Raw genomic sequence first — 19,812 nt, 5'->3', positions numbered from 1 at the left:
AACTGATTAACTTGATATTTTATTTTGCATTTACATCTTAATTCTTCATCACCCCCCACCCACTTTTCCAAGTGTTGTTTGATGAAAATATTGATGGTGCAGAAACCCTCATGACCTTGGTATTTGAATGAACAAATCCAAAGATCCAATTAATATTAAAACATGAAGATCTGTTCTGAATGGTGTTTTCGATTGAAAATTTCATCAATTTTCCGGGTGGAGGGAATTGAACAGGGAGGGGTCATCGCCTCCCCCCCTGGTCAGAGTCCTGGATCCGCGCCTCTGGCAGATCCCAGCAATACACGTTTGAGTGTTCTTCCTGATAGATATAATTCTTTCCTTCACTGGTATTTTCAGTTCTATGAATTCGATGCTTTTAATACATATCAACCATATCACTCGTAGTTTGGATTTGGGGAATGGTTAAATCAGAATTTGCCATGCATATTGTCTTCAAAAGTTGTTTATAAATATTGCAAATAATTTTACATCTGGTATACAAAGAATGAATGATATTAACAGACAAGTTAAGTTACTCAATAGTTTTGTAGAATTTGTAACTATAACATGAGTATTATAGGGGGGAGATAATGGATGTTGAGGATGATAGAGTAATCGAAAGCAGAAGTGGCCATGTACATCAGATGTCTCCTTGCGAACTGCTTCGATTGAAGACTGGCCTCGGTTTGAATCTGAGGGCACTTGGGTAGATTTCAGCCAATTCCTTCAAACTCTGTTGAGATCCAACAGACCCTGCATCCAACTGCCTGTAACAGTAAGGACAACTATTTGTAAATTATTTACTTAATCAAATCCTCAAATTCATCTTTCATAGATACATAATATTCATTTTTCTTTATTCAGAATCAACTTTCTATGAACTATTGTATAGTCTGAACTTTGCTTGAAAGCTTATGAACTATAGAATATTATCAAAAATCCAATTGAATGTATCTCAATTTATTAATGCATACTGCGATGAACATAATCAAAACATAACTTGTGTAATAAGAGATAGAATCAAAACCCAACTGAAAAGCAATGGAAAAGACATACACCACAGAAGATAGAAAAACCGAAACATCCATAGCTATTCGCTCCATGGCCAAACTTAAGGTAAACAAAACGCTGAGAAATTAGATGTGATTTTTTAGTAATCAATTTTTGTCTCCACCTACTGTTTATCTATCGTACACACTGTAAAGAATACTAATTGACCAAGCGAAGTGAGGTCTAAGATTCAAGTCGACGGTTTGGCATTTCTCCTAATGTTTGAATGTTTATATGTTGGGCATTTACAGCGAAACGCGGTATTAGATTTGCTTGAAATTTGACAGGTATGTTCTTTTTTTAATTGTGCGTCGACGTATATACAAGGTTTTTGGAAATTTTGCATATCAAGGATAATATAAAAGGAAAAAGGAGCCTCCTTCATACGCCAATATTAGAGTAAAAATCAGACTATAGAATTATTCATCATAAATCAGCTGACAAGTGATTACACAGATGTGTGGAGAAGCCAGTCTATTGCTGTATTTCCATAAGGTCTATAATAGTTTCAATCAGGTACTTGTGGATGAGAATACTGCGTGAGGTCTACTGTTCACAGAACTACTAGTTATATTACTTTGACTCATACAAAAAGAAGAGCCCCATTTACATAATGAGTGCTATCTCTATGGGCGTTCAAGTTCTAATCGTCAACCATTGGGGATAGGAAGCGTGGTTTGAGTTACCTTTTGGAAACAAAGTATAGAATTTGATATAATATAAAATAATTATGAATGCAGGTAGGAAAAATGTTGCGTACATCACAGGACAGAAGTATTTTTTCTTCCTCGAGAAACTGCTAATTTTTCATCCTTAGGTGCATTTGCCTTCGAAAATTTCACTCTTAAGGTGCGAACAGAACGAGTAATTGGCGGTGAAAGTCGATGCCACCAAACAGCTGTACAATGATTCATAGAACATTTTTGATCCATTTATATAGAAATCAAATTATTTATACGTTACAGAGGAACGCTAGCGAGCTGAAATGTACATGTCGGCCTTACCTTTCTCTTTTTACCCTAAGATAGAGTTACTGTTGTAAAAATGAATCTTAAACTTTAGTCGTTTTCTTCCGTGGGGAAACTAAATCAAAAATCAACGTTCCCCTCAGGGAGAAAAAGACGCACTTTAGTCCTTAGAAACACAAATTACTAATATGAAATATGAATTGGATTATGAAATATAAATTACTTATTATTCATCCATTTTGTGGTGTATTCATTGATTCTATAATCATTCTTAAAAGTCGATTATCGTTATGAATGTTTGGAAAAGGAACAACAGGCTTAAAGTTCAAAACTGTTTCTTTCCCAAATTTGATTTGATTTTGATTCAGTTATCATTTTTATAAGTCGATTATTATTATGATTGATTGGAAAAGGAACAAGGCTTGAAGCTCAAAACTGTTCCTTCCCAAATTTGTTAGAAAAAGTCCAAAATAGATTATGCTTATCACTTCATAATTTCTTTATCACTACGGTACCTAATGATTAATGATATGAATAGAATGGAAGTTGATAGCAAAGGTACCTGAGCTCTGGTATTGTGGCGAGCGATCCTGGCCGCGTAGAGCAGTCGAAAGAGGTCATGGTGGTGAGTACAGACCCCCGGTGTGATGGGGGCTGTGCCCCAGACTCCCTGCCACTACCCCCCAGGACCATCTCCCCCTCCCCCGCACGGCTCCCTCTGCCACCCGTGCCCCTTGCCTCTCCGTGGCCACCGCACCCTGCCAACCCGCCTCTATGGCGTGTCGCCGCTTGCTTTGAGCAGATGCCGTACCTGACAATTATAATTGTTACACAATCTTAATAATAATTAATTTGAATATTCAATGGAAGCGATAGAAATTATTACACAATTACTATACCGTATTAGTATTAGAGTTATACCTGACAATTTGAGTACACAATTTCACCAATAATTAATTCTAATATCCAATGAAAGCTACATAAAATATTACCGCTTTATAATAGTATTCCCACAAGGACGAGTAAACTACAGAAGCTACCGTAAATGGCTTCTACAACACACGGGCAAGGAATATGCTGAGACTCCTCATTAAATAAGATTTTTTGAAGCTAAGACAGAGCATGTGAGTTGAAGGATCTTGAACGCACTAAGGCTCTTTGCACACTGGGCCACCATGGAAGCGCTTCGACGAAAGCGCCACCACGTGGTAGCATTGTCTCTTATCTGTCACTGCACACTAGAGCCACCAGCCACCAGCCGAGCTTCCAGGAATGTGGTGGCTCGAGCCGCCGATTTTGTTAGCCACCAGACTGTCGCGCCACCACGTCATACCATTGAGTATTATCTGTCATTGCACACTAGAGCCATCAGCTACCAGCCACCAGAAAATCATCTCAAGTTAAGTTTCAATTCAAACCAAGTTCAGTACAATAATTGTACTGTATTGTCTGTTGAAGTCGTCGTAATGAATAGTGAACAATTTGATACAGAAAGGTTCATCCTTGAAGTTGAAAGCAGACCAGCTTTATAAGCATATAGCTTAGGGACATGTATTCAAAATTATATGCGGATCGGGATGTGAAGAAAAATTCTTGGAGACAGCTGGTAAATCTCTGACCAATATAAAATTGAAAAATATAGCCTTTTGTAAAATGAACAAAATTTATTTGTAAGTTATATAAACATTTTTCTTAAGCATTAGTCATTATATAACCATTTTTTCACTATTTTCGTGTGTAATCAAACGAAAAAACATCAGTCTTTCAACATAAAATATCCATATCATACATTTTTCAAATATGAGTTTCAAGGTGATATTTCTGCTTGTCCCATTTTGGGGATGTTGGTATCTTTGTGTTTATTAGTTAATAATCAAGCATGTCCCGTTTTGGGAACGTTGGTAACTGTGAATAAAAACTTTTCCAATATTTATATTGGTAGTAGCTTCATGAATCATAGGACAATTATACTTTGTGCAGAGTGCTTCTTCCACGTCCATTCTTCAACTGATCATGAGTGAACTAGTGAACTGGAGTGATGAGTCAAGTGGCGGCTGTAGTGTGCAATGCTATCAAATTTTGATGGTGGCGCTCCCATGGTGGCCCAGAGTGCAAAGGGCCTAACAGTGCAAATTCTCGACAATTCAAATAGCAGAATATTCAAGAGACTGTATACTGAGGAGTTGGCTAAAAGAGAGGTGTTTCTACAGTTTGATGGAGCTTTTTTCATATACAGTGTGAGAGAACTTATTGAAGTGAGCCAACTAAACCAAGTGAAATTTGAATTAAGATGATGTCATCTTAATTTTTTACATCCAATATTCACGAACATTTGATGAATTTCTTAAAGAAACTGACAAATGCGAAACATTGAATGTTATGTACATACATAAATAAATTGCTGTTGTTTTTCCATGACGAAACACTACCTATAAAACAACTTTGTTTTTGTTCACACACAACTACAGAGAACTGTAGTGAGGTCCACGTTATAATGACAGTATCTGATTAACTTTGATGTTGCTATCCTTGTCTATCATTCGACAAAGCAGGTAGTACTATCCTTTTCTAGCTCCGCAAAGATGCCAAATCTGTTTTTGACAATGCAGAAATATAATTAATTAAGGCAGAGAATCGACAACGCTGTTCTCCTATCTTTATTCACGGCCATTATAACGTGGACCTCACTATAGTGTCTGAACTACAACAAAGTCATAAATAAAATTATTATTATTACACAATTATTATATAATAGCTATATTTAACTTCTATCACAATTTTAATAAAATGAATATTCCAAAAGTAGCCTGTAGATAAATATTATAATCTAAAGGTCTGTTCAGACTAAGCTATTTTGATCTGCAGAGTGGCAGAGTAACAGATGAGCACAGATATCTGAGTGTCCGCAGAGTTTGTGTTCACATCAAAAACATCTATGGGCCTACAGAGCTTTTCGCTCTGCTCTCAGTTGCGCTCTGGCCGAGGGAAGGTGATGTCAAACCAGTATGTGCCGTGTTAATACACGGCATTCATTTTATAAAAGTGTTCCTTTTGGCTCTATAGGGGCAACGATGATAGCAGTGACGATGATCTTCTTTTGCTATACTCTTGTCGTAGTAGTAGTGGTTGATCTCATTGGAAGCACCCAAGAAATAAAAAAGAAAAATTAAGGGGGTAATTCAGACTTAGTAAGGACCAATTCAGTGAAGTTTTGTAATTGACCGAGCGAAATTTGGTCTAAGATTCAAGTCGACAGTTTGGCATTTCTCTTAATGTTTAAATGTTTATATGTTGCGCATTTACGGCGAAACGCGGTAATAGATTTCTATGAAATTTGACAGGTATGTTCCTTTTTAAATTGGGCGTCGACGTATATACAAGGTTTTTGGAAATTTTGCATTTCAAGGATAATATAAAAGGAAAAAGGAGCCTCCTTCATAGAGTCAATATAGAGCCAATATTAGAGTAAAAATCAGACTATAGAATTATTCATCATAAATCAGCTGTCGAGTTGATTATAAATCGCATGCCATGACGCATGCAATTCAATATCTCAATGTAACTTGGTAAAAAATCAGCAGCTGTGTAGACTATAAATTGCATGCCTCATTGAATGCAATTTTTATACACTATAATAGGATGCAAAGAACATATAACAGCTTGTCTGGGCGCCTAGATGTCTTCTGGTTTTCTCGCGTTAAATTCCGGAAAGCGTTTTATGATCTGATCATAGCATGATCTGATCAAATAATTAGTTGGTGTATCAGTGTGGATGTGCATTTATGGTTTGGAACGTCGTTCAGTTATAAATTTTATTTATTCTATTGATAAAATTTTTGTTCATTATTATTTTGTTATCATATTCTTTAATTTTTATAAGTTTTGGAATTATAAATAGGTATTATAAATAGGTACACAGTTTGTTTTTTTTTTACTTTTTTCATAAGTATTTCGAATCTTTGTATTTGTCATTTTTGAATTAGGTGGTATTTTTGTTGTTTGTATTATTTATTATTGCATAAGTTCGTATTATTTTCATCATTATTTTTCTCTTTTCATTTGTATTTGTACAATTTTTACTGTTAAGGAGACATATTTTGGGAAACCCGTTGTATATTTTCCATTAGGAATTGTTATGACATGTTGATAATACATTATAATAATAATAATGATGAAAAAACGTTCATACAAAGGAAATTACATACAGTTGAATAAGTGATTTTATTATGTCTATTGTTAGATACCATTCAGACCTGATACATTATACGATAGACAATTTCAGGCTGTATCGATCTCCATGACATTAAAGGGACGAATAATCGAAATAAATCAGACCCCATCTAACATAATTAATGTGAATATATATATATATATATATATATATATATATATATATATATATATATATATATATATATTTCTTGTAAATTTTAAATCACAATATGAATACAAAACTATAGCGCCCTTTTAATATAGATTTTACAACAGTATGTTTCGAAATCTTTTGTCATTCTCAAGTGGTTCAGACTCTTAAGAGTTCAAAACATGATGTGTTAAAATACATATCAATTGAGTACTACAATTTTTAATTTTTATCGTATATACAAGTAGCCCTAAAAAGCAAAGTTAACCTTCAACAATTTATTTATTTTATTTTTTTTATTTTATTTATTTCATTTTACAAACAAAATACATTTCAAATAAAAAATAATACACATTTTTTCCATGCATGGGCAAAATGCCTGTGTGCAGGAAAGAGTAACAATCTGAGTAGTTCATAATGACAATAGTTCATAATAAGTTAACATAATGAAATACATGACAATATATGTGAAAGATGGAAAAGATTGAAATGAGTGATGGAAAAATGAAGTATGTTGTGAAGAAGAAGAAGAGAGAGAAAAATGAATGAGGGGCAGAAAACTCACTGTCAAGCCAAGAGCAAGAGAAACGGATCAGAACAATGGCCAACCGACTCAGCATGCATTAAGGCTAGTCTTATCAAAAAGTATAATTTGATTTAAGGAAATCTAAAATTCTTATCCTACCAACCTCCAAAAGCCATCTATTAATGTGGCGTTTGTATACGCCTATGGACCGAGTTTCAATGTCTTTAATGTGTTGGGGGAGTTTTGAGTAAAGTATACTTGCTTTATAGAAGGAATTTGTTGTGTTTATTGATTTGAGTACTCTAGGAATAACAATGCCACCGTTCACCGAGCTCCTGGTTGTGTAGCCATGTTGCACTTGAGCGAATATGTCTTGTTTATTCTTGTAGATGTGCATAAGTAGGGATCGAACATACAGCTGATTAATATTAAATACTTTAAACTCGTTAAATAGGGTTTCAGTAGGGTACCTACTATTTTTTGTAACGCCGTTTTAATAATAGATTTTGAGTCACTTCCAAGGGATTCAAGACAGTCTTTGTGGCGCCTCCCCAAGCTAAGATACCATACTGTAAGATGGATTGGGCATATGCATAATATACTTGCTTAAGCATTTCAATATTCATGATTTTACTTAGAAAATTGAAAATGTATAATAATTTCCTTAATTTATTCCTAGTGAAAATGATATGGGAGCTCCATTTCAAACGTTTATCGAATAATACTCCTAGATACTTATATTCTGAGACAGCTTCAACTGTGTCACATACCATACATTCATCCAATGCTCCACATGAGTGCAATTTTAATTCCACATCCACAGGTTCGGCATCTTCTCTCAGACAAATAGGCATGCACTTAGTTTTACTCACATTGACAGTTAGACGATTCTGATCGAACCATCTTTTCACTTTATTCAGTCCACACTCTGCATGTTTGTATACCTCATTCCAAGAGTGACCATCAAAAAGTAAAGCTGTGTCATCAGCATATAAGAAGCAATCACCGTTCTGTAGATTAAGCTTTCCCAAGTTATTAATAAAGATTAAAAATAAAATTGGTCCTAGGGTGCTTCCCTGCAGAACGCCATAATTCAACTCTCTACTTATACTATTTTCATTGAGAATAGTGACAATCTGGCGACGGTCCGAGAGATAGCTCCTGAACCAGTTTAATGACATGTCCCTTACACCAATATAATACAGTTTATTCATGAGGATATCCCGGTCAACTGTGTCAAACGCTTTTGCAAGGTCTATAAATAGCAAAAGAATTTTCCTGTTTTTCCCTATTAGGGTGTGTATATCTTTAGTCAAGTTGAATATATTATTATTTAAGTTTTTGTCGCTCCTGAAGCCAAACTGATTACTATACAGAATGTTATGTGAGGCTAAATAATCAACTAATTGCTGTCTAATAATTTTCTCTAGTATTTTGGCAAGAACACAAGTTAACGTAATAGGTCTATAGCTTACATGACGGTTTTTTGGGCCATTTTTGTATATTGGAATAACTTTGCCAAGTTTAAGGATTTCCGGAAAGACACCCTCTGTGATACTTAAGTTGACTATGTAAGTTATTGGATATTTCAAAATTTCAATATTTTCCTTTATAATATCCGTGGAGATGCCATCGATTCCTGGAGATGAACCTCCTCTAATGCTATTTACAACCCTAACCACATCTTCCTCAGTAACATGTCGCAAGTTAAGTCTGGAGTCCAATTGGTGATCTCGATCATCTACAACAACTTCGCTGACCGGGGGAAATGCACTGGCAAGGCTGGCACCAACATTAACATAATAGGCATTAAAATCATTGGCAACATCAATTATATTGTGTCTGTCAATTGCAGCTCCATCATGTATAAAATTACTAATAGGGAATTTTTCTCTATTCTTTTTAGTTCCTGTCATTTCCGCTATACTACTCCATAGCCTCCTGCTATCGTTTTTCACCTCCATGATTTTATTACGATAATAACTTATCTTTGCTTCTCTAATAGCTTTAGACAAGGTATTCCTATAAGTCCTAAAAATGTTTTTCAAATGATAATCCTGGGGATGCCTCTTCAACTGTTTACTCAACTTATCTCTGTGTCTGATTGATTTAATGAGACCACTAGTAATCCACGGTTTGAGTTTTCTAGTTTTAGCAGAAACAATTTTTTCTTTTTTGGATATGTTATGAATTTTTTTAAGGTTTCTATAAATGTAACTGAAGCTGAATTGACATTATTAAATTGTTTAATTGAGGTCCAGTCATGCTCTGAAATAAGGGAACTTACTTTGGCCTTGTCTATAATAGTAAAATTCTGAGGTATCCCATTAGAAACTTCAACACGCGACAGAGGATCTATGCCCGCTACAATGAAATAATGATCAGTGAGTTCAGACATAATGACACCAGAGCGAACAATATCTGTGTCACCATAGTCAGTAAAGATATGATCAATACAACTCTTTGAAGTACTGGTAACCCTAGTTGGGACGCTAATGCAACTCACAAACCCAGTACCGCATAGAACATCCTGATAGTGTTGTGACAATGGATCTGTAGTCTCCGGCAAAATGCAGCAATTTATATCCCCAACAATCCAGTTTGTTCTGTCAGTTTTTTTAGAAAGGCAATAAGACTCCAAATCTTGAACGAAGTGGTCCAGGTCGCCGGCTGAGGAGGGACGGCGGTACACTGCCAAAACGCAGTGCCGCTCTCCACTTAATTTCATGTCAATTTTTAAACATGTTGCTCCATGCAGATGAATTTCCTCACATCCTACCGCTAGACCCTTACGAACAAATACGATCACCCCATCGTTTTGATTTCTACTTTCCTTATTTAAAAATACATCGTATCCCTCCAAACAAGCAACAACATTCGCTTCATCAACCCAGGTCTCAGTTAAAACAATTATATTAAATTTAATTTTATAATTATTCAGTATAACAGTAAGTTCATCGAAATTCTTATTGAAACTACGGATATTTGTATGGAAAATAGTGATTGCCCCATCCCTCATGCTTTCAGCCTGACAGTCGGGAAAGAGGTCAAAGCCATCAGTATCATCATATTTTTCAGCATTGATACATTTGAAATCAAGCAAATCGTCAGTCATCACTACTTAATAATTCTAGTAAAATCAATTAAAAATACTATAGTTTCCAAAGTAATAATAAATTCAACAACGCTAACTGTATTTAGTGATACTGAACTCAGTCCAAAAAAATTCAAGATTGGAAAAAAAGATGCTGAACGACTTATCAGGAATGATAACATGACTGCGACCAACATTATCGTTGATATTATTTCTATAGTTATATTTGCACGAAAAGGAAAGGATGAAGATGAGATGTGGTGATTGGAATGACATGATAGAAGATTATTGAAAGAAGAACAAATAAAGAAGAAATCATATTTCATAGAAAGTGAATATGAGAACAATGAAGTCATAATGCAAAAACTGTGAATGTGTCATGAGGCCTTAAAGATAAAATCATATCGGAGTAGAGTCCTTCACAATAATAAAAACAGTAAAAATAGTCTGTAATGAACAAAAAAAAATACGTGTAGAATCCTTCACACGGAATAAAAACAAAAACAGTAGAAATAGTTTGTTAGGGAAAAAAATTTCGGGTAAAGTCCTTCATGATTATGAATAAAACTAAATAAATAGTCTGTCGGAAAAGAAAACAATACAGCGTGAAATAATAAAGTCCTCCATGAAAGAGAAAAAAATATATATCTCTGTTTATATTCCAATAATTGTTAACCTTCAACAATTAGTGACTAGAAGCACAGCACGGTTAGCTACATCCAAGGCAACAGAGCAGACTGATTTTGATTTTGTTCTAGCGAAGTTCTCTTGTCGTTGAATATTAGTTGAACGAGTCAGAAAAAGTGATTTCATTGAATTCAACTAAGTGGAAAAATGTAATTTGATTGTGCCTACAGTCTAAAGTCAGCCGCAGTCGGCAAGATCAAAAGAGAAGAATAGTCAAATTATTAATCATACATTACTATATAGGAACATATTTCATTAATGAAAACCATTTCCACTTCAATAGCATGCCTACCAACTTCAGAATAATAAAAATACCTTTGTTCTGAGCAAATTTCTCTGTCAAGTGTTTTAGCTAATGTTTAGAAGGCAAGATCTTGAAATCTCTGCCGTTTCATCATTTTTCATTTTTTTAAGCAAACGCGAGCCAAATTATTAATTTCGAGGCGCTGAATCCGAATCTGAAATTAGAATTCTTCTATCTCCATTTTTATGCAATATAGGTTCTTGATGAGAGATCTTTATCGAAAACGTCCGCTTGGATGCCTGGAGAAAATATCGCTCTGCCAGCAGAGTTTTCTCGGAAATGTCGGCTGGCAGATATCGGTTGATACGCAGAGTGCGATGTGAACACCTGCATTACTTAAGCAGCGACAGATCTCTTTCCATCCATCCATACACAGACTCTGCAGAGCTACCGAGTTTGATGTGAACACTACTTTAAGCTTAGTAAACACTAGGTAGGAGACAAGTTGCGCGACCAACTATATAGACGGTCTAAACACAATCTAAAGGTTGTCTATAAACACGAAGCATGTTTCATCTTCTCTTGCGTTCGCACTGCAATTTGCAGACAAGACAGAAAATTTCTAACGTAGTCAAGTCAATGACTTTACATAGGACCATCGTGTAAAGAATTCCTTTTGATGAAGTAAGTAGGTACTCAAATAGTGGGCCAAGCCATACGTAGCGTTTTCTTATGGAAAATTGTTTTCAAAAGATGGCTTTTTTGGATTTACTAGGTACTAGGAATAAAATGAGTGTTGGCAAATCTAACCTGGCGAACAAGGCTAGGAGATCGCGCCTGTACTGTCGGGTGAGCAGGGCGTATAGGTAGGGGTTGGCGCATGCGTTGAGGGGGTAGAAGGAGACTAGCAGCAGCTTGGCGGTGGGGAGGTCGATGAGGGGATGGCCCGCCAGGGCGGTAAGGCCGAAGAATGCCACGGGCGCCCAACACACCAGGTCCGTCAGCACCAGCAGAGCCATGCGCTGCAATTGCCACAAACATAAATTACAAAAATATTACAATCAATTTCATGAAATATTAAAATTCACATTTTTATACTCTACATACTATATGTTGGCACAACCAGCATGAAAAAATCTTGAATGTGCGATACAGATATCCACACTATATAGTCAGTAAAAATAATAGGATGACACGATTGCCAATTTTTGGGGTGAATTACCTCTTAATTTAGTACACTTCTTTGGATTTTGAACCCAAGCAAAACTCAGACATTCAACTTCTCGCATAAAACTCAAAAACCATGAATCTTAAGGACTTGACTGTCATATAACAAATTGAAGCTTACATAATTTCCTACAATATTCATTCCACAACTTTTTCTATATCTCCTCTAGTTTTCGAGATATCCGCTCTTGAAAGTGTGACATTTTTGAGAAAAACACGTTTGCCACAAATTTCTTTTTATTTTTTCTCTTATAACTTTTCAAAAAGAGCGAATATCTCGGGAACTGTTGGGAATATCACAAAATTCCACTGAACAAAAAGTGTAGAGAATTTATCAAGCTTCATTTTGGAATAGTTAGTTATGTCGGTTGAACGCATTTTTCTCAAGATATGAGCGTGGAGGCAAATCACTGAAAAATGCAACTTTTAAACCACCCTCATCCCCTTAGCACTTGAGTTGGGAATGGGGACTTTTGATATGTTCTCCTCCTAACTAGTCTCAACAAAGCTGCAAAATCAAAAATTTTGTTTAAAATATTTCTTCCAAATTCCTTGATCAATTCTTCTATCTTCTATTGTTGCAAAAATGGAGATTTCACACTCAACACTAAAGCTGTTGCAAAAGATGTAGGGAAATTCGTAAAAGTGTGAAATTATACATCAAACTGGAGAGAATGTAATGTTTTATATGCTCATAATCAACATTGATTTTTTCCATCCATTTTTGAAAAGTTATAAGAGAAAAAATAAAAATAAATTTGTGGCAAACGTGTTTTTTTTTTCAAAAATGTCACACTTTCAAGAGAGGATATCTCGAAAACTAGAGGAGATATAGAAAAAGTTGTGTAGTGAATATTGTAGGAAATTATGTAAGCTTTAATTTGCTGTATGACAGTTAAGTCCTTAAGATTCATGGTTTTTGAGTTTTATGCGAGAAACCAAAAAATGGCACCTTCAAACCACCCCCACCCTCCTAGCACAGGTGGTAGTGGTGGGGACTTTTGATATGTTTACCTCCTTACTACCCCAAACAGAACTGCGGGGTCAAAAATTGTCTTCCCAACTTTTCCCTCTATAACCTTTCTTTGACTGGACTACCAGTCATTTCTTACATACGATTTTTTCAAAAATCGAATTTTGTCCTTCGCCCCCCCCTTTGTGTTTTTCCACCTGTTTGATCTCACTTGGGGTCAATATAATCAGTTAATCTATGAATTTGCTCCAGTTTTTAACATTGGAAATCAGTATTATTTGACCTTGAAATTCACGATTTTGTGTATTTTGGGATGAATGACCTTCTTATATTATTGACTTGTTTGGACTTTTAACCCAAGCTAAACTCAGACATTCAACAGGTGGCCATTCATGAAAATGTGGTTTTTTGACAACAGCTTTGAATGAAATATAATTTATTATATTGTAAAAATTTGATTACTAATATTTCTTTTTGATAACAATCTCCTTAATAAATATTGTCTCTTATATTTCCTCTTTCAATTCTTTAAAACTCCTGACAATTTCAATGTCCTCCTGATTCCCTGACTCATCAGAGCTAAAATTCCGGACATGTCCGGAAAATTCCTGTCATGTGGTAACCCTACAGTCAATGCATTGCTTTCAGAGAGGAAACTAGGTATACATATATCATGAGGTGTTGAGCATTACAAAGACTACAGAACACTTTCCGATCTAGCATGGCAACATCGCCACCGCTGTATCTCTACTAAACTTTCTTTGCTCCGCACATCCCTTCAAGATGGAAGAATTTTTAATTCAAGTCGTTATCATGAAAATAGAGAGTATTTTGATAGTCACCTTGGCTACACTGAGATCGGACCTGACGCGACCTGACCGGCCCTGACCCTGGCCGCGTATGGACGCGTACATGAGGCCGTAGCACACGCACACGACACCGAACGCCACTCCGTTCACGGCCAGCATGGTCGCCAGGTAGACCGTCTCCACCGCACTGCTCGTCTGCAGCGGCAAACATATGCTACACACACGTCATTCGCATACCTTCAATAAGTTGTCACAACATCACAAAATATACATCATTATTCATAACACAAGATTTATTCAACATATTCAATAGTCAAAACCCTCAACTTGATCTCTGTTCTGAACAAAAGTGTCAGTGAAGAGTGGAAATATAATATCCATAAGTTCTAATAGGATTATTCATACTCGTTCGCTGGGCCGAGTGTGAATAGTCCATATGGCACTCGTGAGTATTATATTTTCAATTTTCACTGTCACTGTTGTGTGAATCCACTCTTTACCTTCCACATAATAATACGCTTTACCTTTTCACATTATAGATGCTAGATTGCTAGCTACTGAGTAAAGCAAAAACATTGGTCAACTAGCAGTGTAGTCGCCAGGTAGTTGGGTCAATCAGCCTAGCAAGCCATGATTTTATAATTAGGGACAGAAAAATCAGGCATGCACAGTTTGCTTTCTTCAATCTCCACCCGCCCCTGCGCCGATAAACTATAAGGGATTAACTCGTCAGTGCACCACCATTTTATAATACAGTATATACATTCTTTACATTAACACTCCAGTACTCGCATGGGGTACAGTACACCAGATGAATTAGTTTTGTGTGAGATTCTCGTTAGCTTCACTTGCATCATCATGAAATTCTTTAACTATCTTCTGAATAATAATGCTAACGTAGGGTCAATTTCCCTTCATTTAAGCTAGTCAAGTTATTGACGTTTAAATGCAGAGATGTGTGACTTTCGGGCCTGACTATTGTATAGTAATAGATTATTCTTATGTCAAAAACAATTCCTAACTTACCTCCCAATTTATAATAGCATTATTTTAATATTGATCACTCAACATTAATCATCAAGAGCTTCATGCATGTTTTTTATAACTGTCATCAAACCTATCACTTCTGGTTTAAAAAACATAAATATTATAAGGGATAATGTTTCAAAGGTTTATAAGGGATTTGTTTAAAAAAGATAAATATTATGTTTATAAACATAAATATTATGTTTATAAACATAAATATTATGTTTTATAAAAACATAAATATTATAAATATAAATATTATAAGATAGTAATTTAAAGACGGGTGTGAAGCGAGTCTGCCAACTGGTAATAACTTCAAAGTCAAGTCATTCCAAAACTTTGTAAGATATTATACCCATATAAAAACTAGTTCAACTTCTATTGATATGATTACTGGAATACTGAGTGGGGTACTTACTGGATTACCCAGAGAACCCACGCGAGCACCCACGTTAGGATAAGAGGCTCGAGTACTGGAGTGTTAAGCACTATCATTTTTGAAGCTACATTCGCCGCTTCACCATGTTCTCATCCTAGGGCCTGAGGCATTAGACAGTGACAAAGGGCCAAGTACTGGATACAGTCCGGGTCTTGTAGCTTTGCCCATTGGCGGAGGGCCACTAGAGTACAATAGGTAGACCTATTACCTGTTCAAAATCATCGAACATTTTTGAAAATTTATCTTCCCTTAAAGCAACAGATGCTGTTGTATCTTATCTAAATCAACGTGTTGCATCCGAAAAGATACACAAGGAGCTTCAATGTATCTTTCCATAAGCAACAGATGCTCTTTTGTATCTTCTCAAAAGCAACGAGTTGCATCCAAAAAGATGCACAAGGAGCTTTATGGAGTTATACGTCCTTTTAGCACAACACAGCTACAGCCTATCAGCTGACATTCGTTCAACATGTTTATTCCATTGTTGGTGATACGTTGCAATTCTCTTATTCATGAAGAATCTCTGTGGGAGCTTCCTCCATCTAGGGATCAAGGGTCTCTGAAGCCTAATGTTTTTGCAAAGCCGTGAATATCACCCCTCGAACCATACCTTGCCTTTATGCCGTTTCAAAGCTACGGGACGCGTACTTTACTAGAGTAGGCCTACATTTATCATGTATAACTTGTAAGATCTTTTCATTGGTTGTGAGTGAACTAACCTGGTAATGGAGTAGCTGCTGACGCCAAGGAGTGGCAATGCGGCCATGGCGATCGAGTAGAGCCAGCCGGCGGCCATGATGCGAGAGGCCGACCCGAGTCGCAGTCGCTTGTTGAGGTGGATGGCGTAGGTGATCGTGTACCATCGCTCGCTGGTGATCACTGACAGTGTGAACACTGATAGCTCACTAGCGAACACTGTCAGGAAGCCGGCTGCTTGGCACCCTATACCTGTTGCATGTATGTTGAACATTTGTTGTGGACTCTATGGACTGAAGCAGAGCTCTGAGAAATTTCTGTTTCCAAAATCATGCATCACAAGAAGTCATAATACTCATTAATCTCAAAACGGCTCTGAAGATTTCCACGAAATTTGGAACATAGTAGGTTTATGATATAAACATTCGATTGTACTAGGTCTCATCCTTGGAAAAACTCGCTGAACGACATTAAAAGGATAATTCATCCTTGGCTGAAACAGCTGAGACTTTCGTCGTCTGTGGATAGTCAATGTGGAAAATCAAAATATCGCATCCCCGAAATTCATAAACTGACGTATAGCAAGCTGTAAAATATAAACTCGATCATTTTAGAGAATTGTGTTATGTTAATCAATAAATAAAAAACACGAGCGAAGCTCGGTGCCCTGATATTTTATTACTAATAATGAAAGTGATAGTAAATTAAGAATTTAAAGTGATGACAGTACGTCAAATTTATATAAAGAAACTTCTCTATTATGCATGGATGAGGAAGGATGAATTTACAGTGAAAAATAACGTTTCTATGTATAACCTGAGAGTTACATCTCATAACATTTATAATATTAAATATTCAGATTTGACAATAGTGCAAAGACAATTGGGGTAAAGGTCCGTTGTCACTGGTGCGGCTGGAACGATAGTCGTTGAACGATTATCGGTGGACGATCATCGCTCGGCGATGATCGTTGCAGTGGTCATTGTCACTGATGCGATTAATAAACATTAGTTCAGTTGAGGTTTGACTGTTGCTAAGTGAAGTACTGAATGATGAGTTTAAAGAAACGGCTACTGAGTTATTTGTTAGTTGAAGATTTAGAAGATGAAGATATTTTAGAAATGTTAAGTGTACCACGACTTAACACACATAATATATTCACAAAGAGAACAGAAGAAGGTTACTTCAAAATATTAATAAACAATCATTTGTAAGCTGATGAGAGAATGTTTTCTGAGTTCTTTAGACTTTCCAAAGTTCAGTTTCAGTTTGTGTCTAGTTTAATCAATGAGGACCTTAAAAAGTTGTCTTCAAACTTCATTCCATATCCAATCACAGGAGATGAGAAGTTAGCTCTTACGTTAAGGTAGGATATATTTTTATTCTTATTTAATTTTTGTAAAGCAATGATTTTTTAGAATGATTATAAAAACCCATATATTGTAATAGGAAAAGGTTCAAGTAGAGCTTTTGTTTAAGGAGTGAGAGTATAAAGGTTTTATGTTTCGGTTAGGTTTAAATACATCTTTGCATATAAAAACCCAGCCGCATCATGTTGGATTATTTGATTGCAATGATTACCTAATACAACTGAAATTCAAGAATATTTCATGATGTATGGGACCAGCAAAGGAGGGAAGGTTGAACAAGGGAAAGTAAATTCATTAACTGAGATTGCTCATTTTGAAAATAACACAATTTTATTAACACAAGAATAAACAAGCAGACGCATAAGTTCTGTTCTGGTGTTCAAAATGATAAGTAGAAGTAATTAGAAGAAAAATAAACCTGATGTGAGATATAAACTCCAATAAAATAATAATTATTTTTTGATAATTAATTATTATTTGATACCTAATTATTATCAAATACACTTAGTCTCTTTAAATCAAATTAAGTCTCAATAAACTAACTCATGAAGTTAGTGAACATTGGAGATTTTCCACTGGGCATATTGTATGGATCCATAATTGTTGTACTCTGATCATACTGCTGGGTAGATAAAGTTTGCCCACCACACTGCTGAGTTTGGCCATATTGGGACGTTGATGACATTAAACTGGCATTAGAAGACGAAGGCGAAGAGATCATATTTTCAAAGAAAGAAGAGTGGGAGAGTTACATAGAACAAAAAAAATCAAGAATGAATTAAAGAATTCATTGAAAAATGTTGCAATTGATGACTCATATCCGGCTATAACAATCTAAGCCCAGACGCCTAGCTGGGTAATGCAAATAATAAACAGGAGACTGATCGTCTATTTTTATGGTTTGTGGATATTGTTGGAGTAGTCTTTTAAAATAATGCAGTAGGGTAATGCATTATACGAGTATCATTTCACACTATCATAGTCCAGTTCCTAGATGTAAATATGATAAAAAAGGCAGGCCCATTGATTGTTCAAAACTGGTTTCATTTTGGCTTTTTGGAATAATATTGATAATGGAAATAAATATTCTTCCAATACTTATTGATAATTGATGTAATTTTCTCTAGTAACGTGTGAACATTGAGGGGGCAAAATACACGCATTGCCCCCCCTGAGTGATTATTGGGGGGGGCAGAAAGTGCCTTGCCCCCCCAAAGTCGGCGCCACTGCCTATAGGTATAAAAGGTATAAAAGGTATAGGTATAGGTATAAAATATCATCCAAAAATTGCTAAAAAAATCGCCCCTATTTGCTCCCCGATAGGAATAATTAAGTTTGGAGACCTCCAGATATAGAAAACGAGTATCATCAACTACAGTTAATTTTTATTGCTTTTTTAAATTTTGTAAGGCAAAAAATATGATATTTTCTGGAAGAAAGTATTCCAAAGTATAAAAAAGAGCATAATCAAACTGTGGGGGTTATTAGTTAGTTATATTAGTTAATTATGATTGTGAAATACACTTACCTGATCTTCCAACTTCTTCAGATATAACCACCCAAACATTGTCTTTAGCCCTTTGGTCCTTATACTGGGGATTTCTAAGGTCGTAAATCAAAGGGTGAGGAGAAATCGCCTCCACTAATTTCTCGTCTTCCTCAGGTGTAAATTTTAATGTTAAAAGAGCTGTTTTGAATGACATTGCACAATGATGACACGCACTCTATCAAACTCACATGTGCACTCCTCGAAAATCGGCCAACGACTGCGATTATGACTGCTCCAGCAGCAAGCAGACCCGTACGATTGCAGTCAGCGACTCTGTTGACAGTCGCGTCAGTGACAACGGCGCCATTCAAGACAATGTACAGCAGGCGCTCTACGATTATCGTCCAACGACTGTAGTTCAACGATTATCGTTCCAGCCGCACCAGTGACAACAGACCTTAACTTAGCTCAAAAATAATAAATATCATGCCAAATGCATTGTCAGAATCTCTTTCTAATAGGGGTAGACAGAGGATGGAACAGATAAATAAGTGGGTGATACAAAATTTTTTCTTCGACATCAGTCAAATATTATAATTACTAGTAATTTATTGTTAACTTCGATTTCTTGTTGCTTTGATTACTAGTAAATAAATTTTTATATTGTCTAAACAGCTGATACTCTCACTCAGCGGTCAGGGTTTTGCCCTTGCTGGGTGGTGCCATGTAATTTTAATTTATTTGTAAAATAGCATAATATTATAATCTAGAATATTTCTTTTGTAAGTTTTTTATTTTGTATTTGTTTTTATGGACAATAAAGATGTTAAAAAAAAAATAATATGGCTTTT

General features: G+C 35.7%; 1 protein-coding gene across 1 annotated transcript in view; it reads right to left on the bottom strand.

Moving 5' to 3' along the window:
* Positions 1–447: 447 nt before the first annotated feature.
* The window catches only part of LOC111049725 (lutropin-choriogonadotropic hormone receptor), a 68,990-nt gene continuing 49,625 nt past the window's right edge, over positions 448–19,812 (bottom strand). Inside the window, 6 exon segments of the mRNA XM_039427064.1 lie at positions 448–767; positions 2,581–2,704; positions 2,706–2,829; positions 11,743–11,954; positions 13,975–14,155; positions 16,126–16,354. Of these exon segments, the coding sequence (XP_039282998.1) occupies positions 2,636–2,704; positions 2,706–2,829; positions 11,743–11,954; positions 13,975–14,155; positions 16,126–16,354 (815 nt within the window). The 3' untranslated portion in view covers positions 448–767; positions 2,581–2,635.

This window comes from Nilaparvata lugens, chromosome 4 (genome assembly GCF_014356525.2).
Source record: "Nilaparvata lugens isolate BPH chromosome 4, ASM1435652v1, whole genome shotgun sequence".
In the NCBI taxonomy this organism is placed as follows: Eukaryota; Metazoa; Arthropoda; class Insecta; order Hemiptera; family Delphacidae; genus Nilaparvata; species Nilaparvata lugens.
This window is presented reverse-complemented; position numbering and strand designations above follow the sequence as displayed.